General features: G+C 37.7%; 1 protein-coding gene across 6 annotated transcripts in view; it reads left to right on the top strand.

Annotated features, from left to right (window-relative positions):
• Positions 1 to 21,070, top strand: part of LOC119854603 (bifunctional heparan sulfate N-deacetylase/N-sulfotransferase 4) — a 253,325-nt gene that overhangs the window by 66,722 nt on the left and 165,533 nt on the right. For 3 of the 6 annotated variants that reach the window (XM_043513137.1, XM_043513138.1, XM_043513134.1), the window contains exons 2-3: positions 14,334 to 14,442; positions 17,656 to 18,530. In XM_043513137.1, the coding sequence (XP_043369072.1) occupies positions 14,334 to 14,442; positions 17,656 to 18,530 (984 nt within the window). Of the gene's footprint in view, positions 1 to 14,333; positions 14,443 to 17,285; positions 18,531 to 21,070 lie in introns of all 6 variants that reach the window. The other 3 variants (XM_043513136.1, XM_043513135.1, XM_043513139.1) reach the window with 2 other exon arrangements.

The raw sequence follows: 21,070 nt of genomic DNA, 5'->3' as shown, positions 1-21,070 counted from the left end.
CAAGTCTCTTCCTACTGTAAGTCAATGAAACCAAATAAGAGTCACAATCATTTTACTATTTATTTATCTTTATCTTTATTTATTAAGTTTAGTAGCTTGCAAAAGTGGACCCTAAATTTCTAACACTTAGTCACATTAATGGGACTACATACAGAGGAAGGTTCTAATTAAAGTCTATTTGCAGAGTAAATTAGTACTCATGAATAAGCATGGCAGAATCTGTCCTTTAATGTACTATTATTCCTTTATTTTAAAAAAAAACATAGCAGTGAGTAATTTCAGGCCGGATTCTAATATCCTTTTCTGCAATGAAACTACTCATGGTGCAAGATGTTATTCAGTGTAAGGAAGGATATAAGAATCTGGCCCTTTGCAAAGTTTAAATGGTGGATAACGTTACCATGTGCGTCTCCTATCTTGCCTTTGCACATCTGCACTTTCTAATTTGCTTCCTCAAATCCTGCTCTAAAGAAAGCTAATTCTAGAAAAGAAAAGCCAAGACCTAGACAACTATCACTTAACTCCATGGAGGTTTTTGGCTTACAAATTTCTTCTGAACCTCACTAATGAAACAATCTAATTTGCTTGATTTGATTTATTTTTATAGTCTATTCAGAAGCTTTAAAGATTATATATTGATATTTTGTGCCACATCTAAGACTTAGCACCATTTTTTTGATTTGCGACAAATTCCTAATGTGTGATAGTCTTCAGAAAGCAAATCAGTCACATCTCAATGCCAAGTTGGCACTACCTGGTCATTTTCTGAGTAGCAGCCGTGTTAGTCTGTATTTGCAAAAAGAAAAGGAGTACTTGTGGCACCTTAGAGACTAACAAATTTATTAGAGCACAAGCTTTCGTGAGCTACAGCTCACTTCATCGGATGCATTTTCGAATGCATCCGATGAAGTGAGCTGTAGCTCACAAAAGCTTATGCTCTAATAAATTTGTTAGTCTCTAAGGTGCCACAAGTACTCCTTTTCTTTTTGGTCATTTTCTGTAAGGCTATAGAGTAGCTCTTCTTTATATGGCTAATTTGATTGGAATAAAACAAAGCCAGAGAAATAGATTTAAATATAGATAGGAACGGATGAGTCACAAACCACTTGCATATAATTAACTCCAATTTGTGTCCAAATTAAACATTAACACACACTACAAACTGCCAACTCCCCTTAAGACTTAATGGATCTCTAGAGATTGTGATACCTGTTATATTGTTCTGTGTATCAGCACAGAACATACTTAGCAAATTTGGTGGTATTTTGGAAATCATGTAATATTGAGCTGTGCTGGAGTTATCATTCAGAATGAGTAAAAGAAAAAATATGCTAATACTGAAGACCATTTCTTGCAAACCGTGTATTACACGAATCATCATCTTAGTGATATTATAATGAGTTCCATTATAAAGAAAACATGGTCACAGATTGCAAGCCCATGATAATAAATTTCCAAGAAAGGGCTGATGAGAGATACTAGCAAACTCTGTCCATCAATTTAAAGTCAGATAAAAGTAAAAAATATGATTTGAAGAATGTAGAGTCTTGTGCTACCAAAACTGATTTCTTGTTTATTTCATTTTGTTGATTTTGCACCTCTGCAAACATTAAAAGAAAAGTATAGAAGCAATTTCTTAGTCATAAATATGAGATAAAATACAATTTAGAATCTCTTCAGTTTGACAAGAGGATGATTTTCATTCCATCTACTTCTTCTTTATACATGTGATCATTAGGTCTCCCCTTGCAGTGCATATTATGCATTCTCCCTCCTTCTTCTCTCCTAACTTTTGAAAGAGAATTCACTTTCTTAGACACAATCTGTTTGCTTTCTGAACATGCAAAATTAATCTTCAGAACAAAATAAAAAACCAGAAAAATCAGCAAAGCATCATTGTGGATGGGTTAAAGAAAGAGTTAATTCAGAATTCTGCCCAAAGCTAAAGTTTCTTGTAGTCTCTGGGCCCATTTAAGGGACAGGACATTGAACTAAATGGGAGTTTAGAGTGTTCTGCACCTCAGAGGATCAGCACTCTCTTTTTAACTCAGTTTGCAATTATTTAAGAGCAGTCAGAGATGTCCAGTTTAATAGATTTTTACTGTTTCTTATTTCCAAACCTGAGAGGAAGTTGTGAACCTCAGACAATAAAACTAGCATATTAGTGATTGACTAGGAGCCAGAACGGAGAGTCTGTGCTACAGGAAATGATGATGTTTTCTGTGCTGGAATTCATTTAGAATATTAATTAAGAGAGTCCTATCCTGTCTGAGATTTCTATAAGGTCTAAAGAATTCTTATATCATAATGGCAAACCTTGTTTTTCTACTAATGAGGTGTTAAAATTTTAATACCACTTTAAGAATCGTTAATAGAAATGTCTCATTTTATACAGTGAAAGTCAGCCAGGAAAATGCTACTCATAAAAAGGAAGAGTAAAAGTTTTATTTTTAACAATATTTAAGTTACACTAGTAGTTGACCTATAAAAATAGGCTGGTTGAAGAAAATGAAAATCATATATGCCAAACCAAACTCTTTTCTACCACTACCGGAGGTAATAATAATTATAATAAATGTATGCCAGATTTCTCTCAAATTAACAATTGCTAAAAGAAATGACTACTAAGATGGTGTTTTAACACCTATGCTACCAAAGTTATATGCTAATAGCACAATATTGTAAAGTACATGTCACTATTTGACCAAACAAGCAAGCATGCTGGGATCAAAAGTAAGGTATTGTGATGGGGTGTTTTGTGTGGAGATTGATAAGGAAAGGGTTAAATCCCATTTCCTCCCTTTGGCTAGAGGGAGGACCACAGGTGCCTTCCTCAAGTGCAGGGATTTTCAGGGCCAGCTGAGGGGAATTAATTAATCCACCCCAGCACACATCAGAGTAAAGTGCTGTCGGGAGCCCGGAGCCAAGTTTGACAGCAGGAGCCAGAGAGGATGGGTTTATTTTCAGGAATAGGGTTAGAGATGAGATTGGAATCCCGTGACATTTCTTTTTTCTTTTTGGAATTTGGTTGAAGTGAGCCACAGTTAAGAACTTGCACTTAACTTGGCTGAGGGAAGCCCTACCGAATTTTTTCCCTTTAACTGGTCAAGACATTCTTTACATTTACTTCTCAATGCCACCACAGAGGCATTTTGTATCCACAAACTCAGGCAGGCTCTTTTCCTTCTCTGGCCCTATCATAGGATTAAAAAGAAGATTTCTCTCTAATTTAATTGTTCGGAGTATCTAAGAATGTTCCAGGCATCATAAAAATGGATTTTATTCTCACTCTTTCTAAATCATCTTTAGCTACATTTTACCCCAACATATCTAGCTCCCTTCACCTTTTTTTCTCTCTCTGCTCTTGTTAGGCTGAATTTAAATACAGCTTCCCCGGTGGCTAAAATACCATAAAGGCAAGGTAATGCAATCACCTTGCATCATAGATTGGCTGATGTTTTGTCCTGAACCACAATATAATAACCATACTTGTACACAATTACACTTGTTTTTGCTCACACAATATGATCACTAGCATGGGTGGTACAACTATGGACATTTGTTTAGGACTTAATTTAGGACTCAGTTGTATGAGCTAACTAAGGGCCAAGGGAACACAACATCAGTACATGGGATGTGAGGAATAGCTGGCATCTTGTCATACTCAGGAGTGTGCTGAAAGATATACACCTATCTGAAACAGTGCTGGTGATGCTATCTATGGCTCTGGAATTTTGGCTTACCAGTGTTTGGCTGTTCTAAAATCAAAGGTCAGGATCCCATTGTGATAAACATGTGTACAGATAGGTAACAAAGAAGAGAATCCTTGACTCAAATAACTTTCTGTCCCAGCCCTTAGTTACACCTGCCCTTGAGAGATGCTCTAGACCTCTTCTAGAAGGGTTAAAACTAAAGGAATTCACATGGCAGCATAAGTAAACAGTACTAATTCTGAATATTCAGCCAGGACTTCATCTTCCATGATACACTGTGGTGTGTCCTCTTAGTGAGGGGAGGTAGTACATCATGGGAATCTTATAGCTTCAGTGCATCATGAGATTAAGTCTAGCTCGGTAGCCCAGTCGATAAAGAAGAATTGAGTCATGAGGTAAATGAACTGTAATTTCCATGAGGAACTCAAGCATTACATCCAAATTGAAATATTATGGGCTTTGGTCAAAACATTTAGATGTTTAACCAAAATCTTTTAGAGTTCAGATTTTCTATGAAAAATCACTATTTTCCAAAGAAAGCAAACATTTTTACAACAAAAAACAAGGGGCATTGTTTAATAGAAAACCCAATTTTACAAATAGTTTTGATGAAAATTTTTCAACTAGCTCTAGTTCTGTCCTTTGAATTTACTGCAGCTTAGCAGAGGATTCTTGCATTCCTTGTTAGCGTAGTGGGCCAGAGTAAATGTAGTGTACATGTAGTGGGCCAGTGGGATCCTAAACTGATTGTCATCCATCTGAAAAGGTTATTTTCTTTGTTAAGAAACTTCAGTACTCCACAATATTCACTGGTTTTTTTTTCTTCAGAGGTCAAATTTAACCAGAATATTCCTGGAATTTGTTATATTTCCATCAGAAATCTCAAAAGAGATCTTCCACTTGATGTACTGAGTAGAGTTCCACTCCCACAAAAACCCAATTTAACTGTAGCAGAAATAAATACATAGAAACTGAACTAAACAAATAATGGTAAAAAAGAAAACAAGTATCACATGTGCCATTTGACTACTCGTAAAAATATGCATTCTGAGCATCGCTTAGTTGAAATAGACTATTTTAGACATAACACTTTGCAATTATCAAGCACATTTGAGCCTAAGTATTTAAAAAGTGCAAATTATCTCAAAGGGCTTTAGGTAAATGTCCGAATCTCCATTTTACAGATGGGAAAACTGAAGAATGAAAAAATTAAGTGATTTGTCCAAGGACATATAAGTAGCCAGTAGCAGAGCTGGCAACAGAAGCCAAAGGTCCTAACTTCCAGTCTTGTGTGCTAACTGCTAGATATCTTTTCTCCAATTACACAAAGCATAGTTATGCAAAAGTTATAAGATGACAAATCTAAATTAAATGATCTTGCATAAAACTTCCTCAGACAATCATGTCAACCTCATGTCTACTTGGCAACGTTTGCAATAATTAATATTGTAAAGTGAGATGTAGTTTCTTGGGTATTGTAATATTTTTGTACACTATGAAGTTTTACATTCTCACTGCCCAGATTAGTTTTACAGACAATTGTAACACTTACAGAAACAATTCGTTCCAATGGAGAGCTAAAAGGCAGTAGCATATTATTATAAATCCAGAATAAATTATTCAAGAATCCATGGAAAAGATATATAGACATATATAAATTATATGACCTTCAATTTATGCTCCAAAACAATCATGCAAGTAATATTAAGGGTCTAATAAAAACCACTATATTTTGAGCAACACTAAAACCATGGGTCTGACTCTCTCTTATAGAGTAAATCAGAAGAGTTACTTGGTTGAAAAATTGGTGTGAGAGGAGCATCAGGTTCCCTGTCTTTAACTCATTCCCATGGAAACTGCTTTGCATGAGATATGTCATATGGTCATTGCTACAATTCCTCAGTGAGACAGGATGATCCTTGGGCCTTTTTAATTCCTATCTGCACTGTTACCCCACAGCACTGCTGCTTTAGGGCAGATCCCTGAGGTTTCCCTCAGCCAACCCTCTATGAGCCCCTCTTGATCCAGTGAAACCTAACATATAGGTGGAGGAGAAGATGGGAGGACACAATGTGCTCCAATGAAACTGACCAATGGAATGGCCATTTGGAAACTGTTATCCATTAGCACAAGTTAGAGCATCCCTGAGACTGCTTTAACTTGTGCTGGGGGCTGGATCAACCACTTGCAGAAGCTAGGACTGGGGAGGCAGAAAAGCAGTGGAAAGCCACCTATGATCCCCACAGGTGAACCAGCTCCAGAACACTCTGGGATTTAACCTGAGCACAAATTTTCCTCTAAATTTCCCTCTTCCATCTACATTTCCATTTCTTGAGGGAATATGTTATTCTAAAGATTTATAGTAGTATACAGAGCCTTTCCTATCTGGGTTTAAATCATCCTGGTCAGTAGTGGTGATAGGCCTTCACTATGTGACAGAAGTTCAGTAGCCTAGTTCATACTAGGAATGTAGTCACATCAAACTTTCTTCACAACAAGTAACTGTAACAGGATGTATATAACCCAGACCAGGTTGGACATTGAAATATGTGGTCATGGATATACAGTAAAAGGTATCTCAGGTGTCTTCCATAATAAGAACTATCTGTAGGTGTAGGTCACTAAGCAACAGGAAAACAAAAACCTGAGGAGCCACTAAGGAGTAGATAAAAGAAGAAAATGGAGATTGAGCAGGTGGTTTTACTTGTGTTAAGAAGGAGCTAAAACTGAACCTTCTTGATAGTGTCCAAAGAGGACACATAACTGCGTGCCTTGGAGCACAAGATTTGAGACTTTCGGCAATTCCATCAGAGGTTATGGGCCTAGTACAGAAATGGATGGGTGAGGTTCTGTCACCTGCAATGTGCAAGAGGTCAGACTAAATGAGCATGAAGGTCCCTTCTGGCCTTAAAGTCTGAGTCTATGAGCCAAAGTACCAGCTTTATTTATTTGCTACTCTGATGGAGAAAGGAGTTATCTACGATCATGTCAGAGATCATCAGGAAAAAACAGTGGTCTTTGCAATAATTATCAAGCAAATCTGGCAAACCTTGATAAAATACAGGAACACATATTAAGAAGTCAGTAGTTATTTAGAGACTAATGGAAACATGAGTAATATTTATATATTCCTACTCTTCTTCTTAATTTTTTAGCTTGGAGTATGGTCCTCTTTATGTCATCAGATGTATACCATAATATATACAGCATATGTGAATGAGTAAAAGTTGCTACTTAAATCTCAACATTTGCGTTGCCTGACTTTTGGAATCGCTAACAGGGCAATCGTAATGTTGCATTAGTACAGGTCTCTTGACAATTAAAAAAAGCAAATCTTGCTACAGAAACATGATTGTTTTAGTTGACAGAATTACAACATTAGTAGACAAAGGTAACACAATAAATGCAATATCTGGACTTTAACAAAGCATTTGATACAGGGTTTCACCAAATCTTACTTGAAAAATGAAATTAAATCAAATTAGCTTTGGTTGTAGAATTGAAACATACTAAAAAGTGGCTGAAGAGTCATTATAAAAGTGAGATGATTAAGAGTGTTGTCTCAGATCAGGGGGCTGTCCTGTGGTTTGCTCCATGGAATAGCATTAAACCCAGTTTTATTCAACAACATCATTGATATGAGTAGAAAAGTGGTAAACAGCACGTTAATTAAATTTGCGGATTTTGTAAACATCAGTGAGACCAGACAAGTAATATACTGGGCCGGATCCTGTAATCACACAAGACTGGGAGTCACAGGAATGGTGCTCTAGTTCAGATTCGATCACAGCCCTTTTTTTGTGACCTGGGGCAAGTCACTTAGGGCTATATTCACAAAGCGATGTAGACACCTAACTTCCTCTCTAGGTGCCTACATCCAAATTTAGGTGCCAATGATATTCACACAACCAGTGGGAATGTGAGTAAAAATATCTGTCTGCACAGGTACCAACTTTCCAAAATCCTGGGGGGTGCTCGACTCCCAGCTCCACCCCTTCCCCCAAGGTCCCACCCCTGCCCTGCCTCTCCCCAACCCCCCTCACCCCTGCCCCACCTCTTACCACCCAGTTCCACCCCCTCCCAAGTGCCTCCTCCCACTTCGCCCCCCAGAGCCTCCTGAATGTTGCGAAACACCTGATTGCAGCAGGCGGGAGGCATTGGGAGGGAGGGGGAGGCACTGATCCATGGGGTCGCCAGTGCATGGGAGGCACTGGGGGCTGTGGGGAGGAACTGATGGGGGGGCTGCCGGTGGGTGCTCAGCACCCACCATTTTTCCCCATGGGTGCTCCAGCCCTGGCACACCCAAGGAGTTGGCACCTATGTCTGCCTCACACAGTGTTGTGGGGATAAATTGATTAATGTTTGGAAAGCACTCTGAGACCATCAGAAGGAAGGTGTTACATAGGTGCAAAGTTTTATTATTTAGTAGTAGTAGTAGTAGTAGTACTCAAAAAAAGACTTCAGTCTTTGGCTCAAAAGGAATTAGAGAGACTATTTTGGCCAAAGAGTCAAATTCTGAAGGGTGTTTGCCTGATGATGAACTCAAGATGTGGAGCTTATTAAAATCCATAGGAGCTTTGCTTATGTAACAACTGAATAGATCATGAATAAGGCCTTCTGTATTTGCCCCCTTGTGATGTTGGTCTGCAGAGGCATCCTATCATAGATCGGGGAAGTAATATTGCCTCTCTGTATCTGGTCATGCTGAAACCACATTTAGATTACTACCCTCCACTTCTAGGCATCTGAATTTGTGAAAGACATTTACAAATTGGGAAAAAGTCAAAGAAAATGAACAAAAAATGAGCTAGAGACAGTGACTTGTGAGAAAATCTTATAACTAAGGCCCTACTTGAATTGCAAGATGATGGATTGTGCAAAGTAAGTTAATTAAAATAAAAATTGTGGTGGAAGCCTAATATGGTGGGATCCACAATTTCTGCAATATCGCATATGAAGTAGGGCCTTGCTTATAACTAAACTTATAACTGAATCAACTTGGCCAAAAACACCTAATAGAAAATGACTGTGATAATGTGGAACAATTATTAGACATGTATAAACACCAAATAAAGATATTTTTAGGGTGATCCAAAGGACTGTGACTGAGAGTAGTGGGGTCAAAGTAAGTAAAGGAAAAATTTAGGCTGAACATCAGTACACACATCCTAACACTGAGGTCTATTCTAACTGTAAAATAGTCTTCCAAAAGAAGTGATCAAAGCCCCAGCACTTGATCTATTTTAAACTAGACAGGAGAAATGTAGTGGGGAACAACGCTACACAAGGCAATTAACTGGAGGACATAACAGATGCTATCTAGATCTAATTTTTGTATTTCTATGAATTACAGAGTATCAAACATAACTTCAGTTTCAAAGAAAGGGGTTTTGGAGGCACTAGCAAAAGACGGAACTTCATTTCTGACCTTCCACGTACATATTTGCAGAAGTCTCCCATTGATAGATGAGGAATATCTGTGCACACGTTAGCGCTGATTATAGTTACCTGTCTAAATGCATCAATAGGAGGAAAGAAAAGGCCGCTTAGTGAGTCAGCAATTGTACACCAGGTCTGAATTAATCAGAAGGAATTATATTAGCTGACCTGCTGTTATGACAGCACAACTAGAACATGTGTTCAAGGAGCTGGGCTTTGTGATAAGTCAGCTGTGGGTATTTACATACCTTTGGAAATTATTGAAGGAAGAATAATAGGGATAATTCTTATTAAAATGTTGCCGCTAAGTAGGAGACATTTATTTATTCACAGAATAGATAGGATGTGACAGACTGACAATATCTTCTAATGTTGGCAACAAACCATGGAAGTAAGATAAACTTCACTGAATTAAGTTAAACCTTATTGAACCAGGGTTAATACCTTAGGGGTACATTGTATTATTAAAATTGCAATTGTGTATGTGTTATTGTGAATTTGTATATATTTCCCTGGGAAGGGTAAACAGAAGAACAGTAGGGGGTGATTGGGCAAATTCGTTTAGGTTTTAGCATCTCCAAAGAGATTGGAAAAGTGCACAATATACTAGTTCAAATTTGATTCTCCAAAGACCATCACAAAGAATGGGTTTTGGATAAATAGTCTACTTTTAAAGTGGCTCAGTGCCTTCTTCCTGATCTACCAAACAGACAGGACTCCTGGTCCACAGAAGGCCCCGATCCTTAGGGTAAGGTTGCAAGGACTGGATCTACTGAGGTCCCATAAAAATGGGCGCTTGTTCTGATCTGAATCTATAATGAGGCTGTAACCACAAGGACTACCATTGGGTGGGAGGTTGAAAGACTGCTCCTTCCATAATCCCTGTTAGGGTTAACTCTGGTAAACTTATTAGCAAGTGTGTAAGTATTACTAAGTGTGTAAAAGGTTCTTTTATTATTTTTAATATATTTTCTCTGTAATGCTTTTTACCTTGAGAATAATGCAGACTTGCATAGGAAGCGCGGTGAGATACCTTATAATTCTAGTAGTTGCACCTGTTAAACATCTTTGATCAGAAAGCAAGCAGTTGTCCTTGGGCAACCTGTCTGTACTGGGAATAACATTGTGAAGTCAGGGAACTGTGCAGCCTGGAAATACCCTGTCAGAAGGGAGAGAGATGTGGATCTCCATGCAGAAAGGAAATGGCTGCCCAGCTGGAAGCCTGAGAATGGGTACCCTTGCTGGATCACTCAGGGGAAATACAAGTACAGTGTCCCTGAACTGTGACATAGAGCACAGGCAATGACAAGGCAAACTTCCCCGAACTATACCATCAATATGCTTCAAAACAAATCTGAAGGGGCTAAGGGCCCCTCAAGGGCTGAATCCACTAACAGGGCCATTGCTGATGATGATGATGTTTCACTGAAACATGGAGTGAGACAAGCTATTAACTTTGTATGTGTCACTTAACATCCATCAGATAGATCTAGATTTTGGACATAATTCAGCCTGGGCTAAATTCAAACTAGCAATATGGAGGCAAAAGGCTCCATATCTCCTAATCTGTCCAGTTTTCTTTGTCATTCATTCATTCAATAAATAAATACTTTAAAAGATATATGCAAAAACATTTTATAAACACAATTTTTGGCAGTCTCTCTACTGCAAAGAATGTTTTCACAAAACTCTGAGTAAAAACATCTGTAAAAACTAGAGCTACTAAAAACTAGTGAGCAGAGTCAAAAGGGTCAAGTGTTCATTGCTTCCAATAGCTCTTCCAGGCACAGATGCCTGCCACTTTTCATTCCATGAGAATTATATATTGTTTGCTTTGTATCCAGTGATAATTAGCCATGACCTTGGCAAATTGTCTGCTTTTCTAAAAACGCAGGAACTTATACATTGACTATAGAAAACCCCTAATCACTGAAAACAATGACTAAAATTAGGTGTTTCAAATGACAAGTGGAGTCTGAATTTACTTAAATCAAGAGAAGGAATAAACATACTAGGGTAGATCCTCAAGTGGCGTAAATTGTCATAGGGAAGTAACTGAAGTCAGTTGAGTTATGACAATTTCTACCTGCTGAGGATCTGATTTTATAGGCAACACCTTTTTATATGTAAGCTGATGATCAGTCTTGTGAGGGCTGCTAAAACACTTACCAGCAAAGCAGTGTTCATAAAAAATCTACACAAGTAGTGATGGATGAACCACAAAAACATTGTTTTGGATAAGCACCCGAAAGTTCATTTGCGTAATGGAAGCTTATCCAGATCACCAGAGTTTAGAAATTTCTCATTTGTGAGATTTCTGGTACTTCCACTTACAAAAGCTGCTGTATTCCAAGAGAGCAGAGGCTCAAAAAATGAAAAATAATATCTAAAAAATCTAATTAATTTTTTTCAGATTTAGAATTTCGTTTGAATTTTCGATTTATGTTCAGGAAGGAATGATTGAGTGTATACCTCTTTTACTCAAACCAGTTCACTTGTCTTTTGTACTGAACCATTGTGATTAGTTTGTCTAAATATAGGAATATAAGTGCTTTTAAATCAGGGATTGTTGAACAGATAATTAGGGACATTGAACTGAGTTCATACAAATTTAGTATTTGCCCTCAGAAGAAAAAAACTCTGGAACCAAACTTTTTTTGAGGTTACAAAAATTTCACTTATCTTGTTTCATTATTTTTCATACACATCTGGATTCCAACTAGAAATGGAAATGGAAGTTCCAAAATACTATGAGAAAAAAAGATGTTTCTGGAGCATTTCCAGACCAAAACCCCATAATATCTATTCTGTCAAGTAAAGATTTTTGTGTCAACAACAAATGGGCATGTTATTGACTGTGACTCACAGTCGCTCTAGTACTTGTCTCCTGCTTGGTCCTTTGGCTTTTCCCTTTATGTTCACCCCTATCCGCCTGATGGCAACATAACCTGGGAGAGGATACCTCTATCCTTACCTATTGACTTGAGGGGAGTATAGGGTTCCAGGATTTCATGTCCAACACTATACAAAGGGATGAACAAACATCTCACACCCCAATACTCCTGAATTTGGGGAGATTTGAAATCTGGTTCCAAAATTGTGCAGTTTGGACAAAAAATGAACTAAAGCTTAATGTTATATTATACAGCTCAAAAATCATTTTCTCATTAAGAACATTTACTGGTTTATGTTTTATTCATTGTATATCTTGTTAATGATCCTTGTTGTGGCCAAATTTAGCCCTGATTTAAGTGGGTCAACTCCACTGTGGTTAATAGGCTAACGTACATTAACCATTGTGGTTAATAGGCCTACATTAGAAACTTTTGTAATATCGCTTAAATTTCTATACTGGAAAAAGCTCTAGTGCAGATGCAGTTCACCAGCTTATTTCATTTGGGGAACTTGTATCAGATTTATCAGGTAAAGCACACTTTTGCTGGTATAAGATACATCGGGGTCGGCAACCTTTGAGAAGTGGAGTGCCAAGTCTTCATTAATTTAAGGTTTTGCGTACCAGTAATAAAATTACATTTACAGGGGCCTCCCCAACAGAACTCCAGACTGGCAGCGGGCTGAGAGGTGCCAGCGGCCAGGACCCCGGCTGGCAGGGGCTGGTGGCTAGAACCCCAGACCGGCAGTGTAGGTGGCAGATGGAATCCCAGACTGGCAGCGGGTGGTTCTGTCTGCCACCCGCATTGCCAGTCTGGGGTCCCGGCTGCCAGCCCCGCTCATCCTGCTGCCGGCCTGGATGGACGGAACCCCGGGCCGGCAGCAGGCTGAGTGGGGCTCATGGCTGGGACCCTGGCTGGCAGGGGCCGGCAGACAGAACCCTAGACCGGCGGCACGGGCGGCAGACGGAACCTCAGACTGGCAGCGCGCTGAGCAGCTCAGCCCGCTGCCAGTCTGGGGTTCCATCCACCGGCCCCTGCCAGCTGTGGTCCCGGCCACCGGCCCTGCTCAGCCCACTGCTGGCCTGGGGTTCCATCCATTCAGGCTGGCAGCAGGCTGAGCGGGGCCGGCAGCTGGGACCCTGGCTGGCAGCAGAGTGCCACCAAAAATCAGCTCATGTGACATCTTTGGCACGCGTGCCACAGGTTACCGACCCCTGAGATACATGTACATGATGAGGGTTTGCCAATAAAGCTTTAACAGCAAACATGTTTTAGTGTAGTCCAGGCCAGAGTCTTCTATGCATGCTACATGTTGCCAGTATATTTAGTGTTTCTGGGACAAATGAAAAATTACAGTATTAGCATGTGAACTTGTCAATGCAAAATATGACAATGTAGAATTCAGCTCTCTAGGTAAAATTCACCATGTACAGAGAGCCAGCACAAGGTCTTTGCATCATTGAAGATCTATTCTGAGTGAAAATCACTTTGTTTCCTTAATCATTGTATCAAAAATTTGGACCCTATCCTGCAAGGTGGAGTATCAATGAACTCAGTCAGAGCTGAGAGCCCCACAGAACCTCAGAAATTGGACTCTGAAATGAAACTGGATCAGTAATACTAAATTATACTAAATGAAGCCTGTTTTGGACATTCATTTTCAAGTTTTACAAAGCTATAATAGATTCATACAGTATAAAGATACTCCCAGAAAAACTGAAGGGCTGAATGCATATAAAGCTGTTGAACCATAAGGGGAGAGTTTCAAATGCACAAATGGCAGTTCCCAACTCCCAGTTATGGCTTGGAAAATCTCCCCCGAATGGGTTAATATAACTGATTTACTTTCATAGATTTTAATTATGTTGCACTGCTTCTTACTGAACAATATTAACAGTTCCAAAGAGCAAAATCTAACCAGGTGCCCAAACCTAGAATTGAATCTTGCTCCAAGTGCCATCCAGATTAAAATGAATACCTTTATTTAATAAAATATATGTATAGGTAATTTTAAAACATTTATCCAATATTTATAACATCTATAGATGGACTGGATTAGATTAGATTGAGATAATAATATTTCTTTCAGATGGGATTTTATCTTTTGTATTTAGATTGTACAGTCTTTGGAATAAGGACTGGTTTGGCTTTTTTTGTTCTGTTTCTGTACATTGTCTAGCACAATAGGATCCTGATCCATGACCAGGAGCTGCGAGGTGCTACCACAATGCAAAATTATAATGATCGATCTCACCAAATGTATTATTTTGACTCTTTATAATTCCAGTACCTGAGGGACCCAAGAGGAAAAAAAGCTGAGGGAAAAAAAGGAGAAAATGTAGATCTACTAATTGCATTCTATTCATGTGGGCTACAGCAGTGGACTAAGAAATTTAGTAAGTATAAAACCTGTTGCAAGATCAGATTTATTAGCACTTAAATTATATTGCTTTTGCACTAAAGTCTAAAATAAGGTGTTTTACCTGCTGGTACAGATTGCTGTGACCTTTTTGGACTCAGCTTGATTGCAGTTCCATTTGTTTTGTAAGCTGTCCTGGTGGATAACAGGTGCTGCCATTCTTTGTCTGGCAAAAGCAAGAAAATATTGCCCTCTAGTGTTGAAAGAAAAATATATGATGTGAAGTCCAGATATTTTTTTCATTTCAAAATATCTCCAAAACCAAAAGTTGTAGGCATTAGCTATTCTATTTTATGGTTTATGTACACCCAAAATGAGGATGTAATTCCCCAGAAAGATTATAGTGATTTGATAAACCCCAAAAGTCAGACATGAGCGATTCATCGATGTCACCAAAGTCCCAGAACTCAAAGACAGCCTCATAAAGACAGTTTCCATTGATCTGACTTTATCTTTTTATAAAAAAAAAGTTAATTGGCTCTTTTGAGATTAAAGCACTTTGAACCTCAAAGCCAATAAAGCAAGCAATAAAGAAGCATTTATTACTCTTATAATTATCTTGATTATCTTATTATTAGTAGTATTTCTTTGATTAATTAAATTATTAATTATTATTATTATTATTAGTCTATATTTCCCATCAAAAACTCTGCACAAGGATAAACCTTTCTTGCTGCTGTTTGCTATTGGATGTGACACAAACTTGAATCAATTATTGCTCTGCTGCTGGCGCACTATGACAAAGCATGAAAGACTTTGAAGAGTGCAGCAGCAAGCCTCTGACTTAAGACTATACTTTAGAGAAATCTTACACCGGGAGAGGAATGGACATAGTGACCTCTCTTATAGGTGTTTTCTATCTCTAAATTCTGGGAGTCAAATTCTGATGCCCATACTCACTCTGAGTAGTACATTATTGAACAAGTAGACCTTTTTATTCAGAGTTTATCCCCATGACTTTGTTTCTCTCTTTTGCTGAGCCTTTCCCCTGAATTTTGACATCAGGAAAGCAGTGTAACAATTGGACGACAGAAGACGTCTGATATCTGATACCCGTATGGTAGCAGAAGAAAAATATTTAAAAGAGCATTAATACCCTTCCTTTATATTATTTATGTTTACTATAAACAATCAGAAAAGGCCCCTTATGATGGCACACCGTTATTAGATAAATATATCATTAGAGAGTGCCCTATATTGTATTTATTACATTTCCTCAGGTTTAGATTTAAAAGTCTTTCAAAAATCTCAAATATTTAAGTTCCCATCTTCATTCTGCAATCTAGTTTTACAAATTAAGATCGGTCAACTAACAGGTCTTCTTTAAAAAGAATGTTAATTCTTAGCACTTTAAAATAATCCACTGTTTACAACCTTACATTGTTCCAGTGGGCAAACAGTATAAATAATTCAGAAAGAGAAGATGCTCTCTTGACCTTATTTAAGCCCATAAAACAAAATCTATTTTTTCTGATTTTTTTTCTCCTTTCCACTTCTGAAAAACAATCCCCAAAGCCCTCCCAACTTCATTGTGTACTCCTTGACTGACAAACTCAAATGTGATAAAATGTCTATGGATGGTTCACTATAAAGAATATTTCCTTCATTTTCCAGAATTGTTTTGCATCCGTCCTTCAAGCTGCAACAGTCTTCCTGGTTCAAATGTCTGTATATAAGGTTTCTAAAATGCACTTTAAGCTGTGTAAAGAATTCCCACTGGAAAATGGCATAGTATAGTGGTTTTCAACCTTTTTTCATTTGCAGACCCCTAACGGGTTTTCAGTAGAGGTGCAGACCCCTTTGGAAATTTTAAACATAGACTGAGGACCTCCAGGGTCTGCAGACCAGAGCTTGAAAACCATTGGCATAATATAAACAATTTTTCACTGTAAGGAATTACAGAAAGCTGGCCAGTGAATCTGGCCCATATGCCTCTCTTACCTCAATCTTCTATTTAATAATAGAAGAGAGACAGATTAAGGCCCTGCATTCATTTTAAGCCCCATATTTACATGCTTGTAACTATTTCAGGAAATTACCCTTTGAGGTAAAATGTAGCAGTATTAAGCTAAACACAAGATTTAATTGTTTAGAAGAGTTTAGTAAAATTTAGTTTAGCTGTTTTAGAATTGTCTAGATAGTAACAATAATTTTAATTACTTAAAAATTATAATGTTTTTGACACTTTAATAACTCAAGAATAACTTTGTGTAACCCTGCAGATGTGGATTCATATCCTGCAAATATTTGTACACATGAGTAAATCCCACTGATTGCTTAAGCTATAGAAATACATAGAAATTGAAGACACCAAAAGTCTGTTCATTCTTCTAACACATCCCCACTCTAATAACAGGAAGGTTCCATACTACACATTTTCTAATACTTTGTCTTGACTAGTTTGAAATGTCTCAAAACACTGGAGTTCCACTATCTCCTTTCAGAAGACCATGCCACAATTTGATAAATGTGTCCAAGTTTTTCTTTTTCTTAATTTCATCCCATTATTCTAAATTATACCTGCTTGTAATTGCAAGAAATCTTGCTAGCAAAGGAGAAGTGACTGACTGAACATCATTCAGTGCTGTATTTAGATTTCATTTCATGTCAAAAGCATTTTGGAAAATTACCTTAAATAGATATTTTTAAAAAGTTAACTACTAAAAAAGCAGCTGACAGTCAGCTAGTACTGTACAATCAATAAATCTCCTCTTCCTCAGATTGCACATATCAGTTACTAGCTTATTTAATTAACACACTTATTTTTAATTGCTTTATGAATTTTGTTTTTACTTACTCTAATTTCACCCTTTGTTGCAGATAATGTTAAGCATCATCTCCATTGATTTTTTGCAAGTGCTGCATTCAGAGAAGATCTCTTCCAATTTAGATTTCCAGATACTTTGACTTTGAGCTCTAACAACTTTATAACCTCCCCAAAGCCCCTCATAAATGCATTGCAATGGTCACATGAACATTTGGGGCGTGGTACCTGCACCATTTTTTGTCCTCTCTGCTATGGCACTTTTCAGATGATAAAGCCAAAAAAGGTTTTTTTCTTTTAAATTGAAAGTATTCCAAAAAATGAATCTTATTGTGAAACTTCGTAGAAGTTTCAGAACACTGGTAATTCTCTTAACCACCTTCTGTTTAGTAAGCATAGTCATTTCCGCCTATTACTTATATACAGGCTACAAGCAGGAGATGACCCTAGTTGAAGCCACTGGAGAAGCAGAATGTGAGGGCCTTAAACTTTTACCATACAGGGCCATGGAGCTGAAGACTGCTAAGCTGATGGATCCATCTAATACTGACCCTATTGTCTTGCTATTTGTGGAGAGCCAATACTCCCAGCTTGGACAAGATATCATAGCCATCCTCGAGTCTAGTCGATTCCAGTACCATATGGTGATTGCACCTGGAAAAGGTGACATTCCTCCTCTTACAGATAGTGGCAAAGGGAAATATATGCTTGTTATATACGAGAATATTTTAAAGTATGTGTCCATGGACTCATGGAATAGAGAGCTCCTGGAAAAATACTGTGTGGAATACAGTGTTAGCATAATTGGTTTTCACAAAGCCAATGAGAACAGCTCACCAAGTATTAAATTAAAAGGATTTCCACTAGACCTTTACAATAATGTAGCCCTCAAAGATTGCTTTGTAAACTCTCAATCTCCTCTACTGCACATTACCAAAGCACCAAAGGTTGAGAAAGGCCCACTACCTGGGGAAGACTGGACGGTTTTCCTATTTAATCACTCCACCTACCAACCTGTGCTTTTAACTGAATTACAGACTTCCAGATCCTTCCCACCATCATTGCCTAAGGCTCCACTGTATGCTACAGTGATCCAGGACTTGGGGCTTCATGATGGGATTCAGAGAGTCCTTTTTGGAAACAACTTGACCTTTTGGCTACACAAGTTGATCTTTCTAGATGCTGTCTCTTTCCTGACGGGGAAGAAGCTCGCATTGTCCTTGGATAGGTACATTCTTGTCGATATAGATGACATCTTTGTTGGAAAGGAGGGAACAAGGATGAACGTCCAGGATGTGAAGGTAAGCCAAGAACTGGGGATGGTGTCTCAAATAAATGGCTCAAATCATAAATACATCTGGAGATAGATAGAGAAGGAGCAAAGGAGGCCTGGAAGGACTCAGCCTCATAGTAATGCAACCAAGTTACAAGTAAATCCAACAGGTTTGAAAGCACAATCAGAATTTTATTACATTTTGTATTGTTGGAACTGGTCGAAAGTTCCAACACACACACCTGCATGGCTATGCATGTTCAAACATACTCTTACACATAAGCATCTCGTGTACTGGTCACTCTGTATGTGGGCTACCCTCTACTAATGTCAGATCTGCTCAACAGTTTATTACTATATTGCCTCTTGTGGCTGAGCCACAACTAACTCTATTAGTTTACAGTTAACAGAGATTAATTTAGCCTGAATGTTGCGTCAGTGTTTTTGGATTGCTTACCTTGCTAAGAACTGTGAAGTCGCAAATGACAGCAGATTTGTTGTAACTGGCATCCACAATACATGCACATATTGTTTAAATGCATGTACATAATCATATATATGGAAACATTTGCATATAGACGGATGCACACAATTTACAGGTATTTATTCTGAACCAGAATTTTATTGGGTTTTAAAAAAAAAACAAGTGGTGTTTGTGTAGTTTGTAAACTTTCCAGAAAGGATGCTTGTTATTTATAACGTCACTTTGTATTAGAAAAACAAAAGAGAATTTTCAAGCAGATATGAAATGCTACATATTCTGATGTATGATGCTTAGAAGAACAACTCTCTTTACCATTACTAGCAGTTTCATAATTAAAGCTTCACAAAACAAGATACCTTTAATCTTACTCTTGTACATCCATAATTATGATCATATACTGTTTTTTCCCCTTGATCTAGAATGTTCATTGACTGAATTTTTGGTGTTTTGTGTTTGGGTTTTTGTTTTAATCAAACTATTGAAGTTTCCAGTACAAAAGCTCTGGATGTTTGTCCTGTGAAATTCAAACACAGGAAGATTCTTAGAAACATCTTTGGGAATTAAAAATGATGAATCGATACCAGTAGCATTACTCTTAATTAAAGGTTCCTTTGGAATTGTCTAAATGTCCACATATTAAGGAAATTATCATATTAATAGAGGCTATTAGAGACTTTTCAGCCATTGCAAATGTGTGTTCCCTATTCCCTACACAGTGGGATTTTTCTTGTAAACATTGAAAAAGCTTCCATAATCAATGAGCATGCACATACTCACACACACACACACACACACACACACCAAGCCTTTATCTACAATCTTTTTATGAAGTCCTAAGTTTATTTCATTATGTTTTAAAATGATTTTTTCATTGTATGCATTTTCTACATGTCTGTATCCTGGCCAGTGCCAGTAGCAGAACCAGATGAATTAAGCCTTCACCAGAAGTTGCTTCTGTGACATTTCCAGGCCAGTTTTGCAGACCCAGAAAGTTCAGATAATTGGAATAGGCAATCATGCTTTTGGATGCTTATCAAAGCTGACACCAAAACCCAATCCAACTCTTATCCTCATCAATGGACACTAGAAAGGCCCCCGAACTCCAAACCCTTTTGAGATTTGATCATTACTACATCTGAGCAAATAACTGATTTTTTTTCAACTCTCAATTTTTCAAAAACAATCAGTTTGTTTTAAAATGAAACAGAACCTTTTGGTTTTATCTTACTGAAACAAAAAACAAAGATAATTTATTTCAGATAGAACAAAAGCTTTTGTTTATTTCAATTTTTTGGGGGGAGGGGTATCATTTTGTTAGATTTTAAGTATGGATTTTAAAGTCTTTTTATTTAAAACATTATTTTAACCAAATTTCAAAATGAAATTTCATTTTGAAGAAAAAAGTCAAAATGTTTCAATTCAAGAATGTCAACACAAACCATTTATACTTTCATTTTTTGCACTTTTTATTCTGCCAAAACTATTCGCTGAATTTGACTCAAATTCTCGACATTTTGGTTCACTGAATTTACTATTTGACTGAAAAATTTCACCCAGCTGTAACCATTACTAGTTACAAAGTGTACTAGTTCAGTAGTGAGATCAGATGGTTTTTAGATGCTTTGTGAGCTGAAATGCACATTAAAATCCAGTGATTAAGGGCTTGTCTACACAGGGAAATTGATTGGAACTATGGAGTAAACTACTGTGGAGTAAACTATTCTGCAATAGTTCCCTGTGTGGCTACTCTTATTCCAGAAAAAGTGTGACTTTTTTTTTCTGATTTAGCTTAATCTACTTCCAAAGTAGATTAAGCTAAACTGGAAAAGTAAAGGATTCTTATTGCTGAATAAGAGTGTCCACAAGGAGAGTTATTCCAGAACTCATGGCGATTGGGGGAGGTCCCAGATGACTGGAAAAAGGCTAATGTAGTGCCCATCTTTAAAAAAGGGAAGAAGAGGATCCTGAGAACTACAGGCCAGTCAGCCTCACCTCAGTTCCTGGAAAAATCATGGAGCAGGTCCTCAAGGAATCAATTCTGAAGCACTTAGAGGAGAGGAAAGTGATCAGGAACAGTCAGCATG

This window comes from Dermochelys coriacea, chromosome 4 (genome assembly GCF_009764565.3).
Source record: "Dermochelys coriacea isolate rDerCor1 chromosome 4, rDerCor1.pri.v4, whole genome shotgun sequence".
NCBI lineage: Eukaryota > Metazoa > Chordata > Testudines > Dermochelyidae > Dermochelys > Dermochelys coriacea.
The sequence above is the reverse complement of the archived record's forward strand: the minus strand, read 5'-3'. Positions and strand labels throughout refer to the sequence as shown.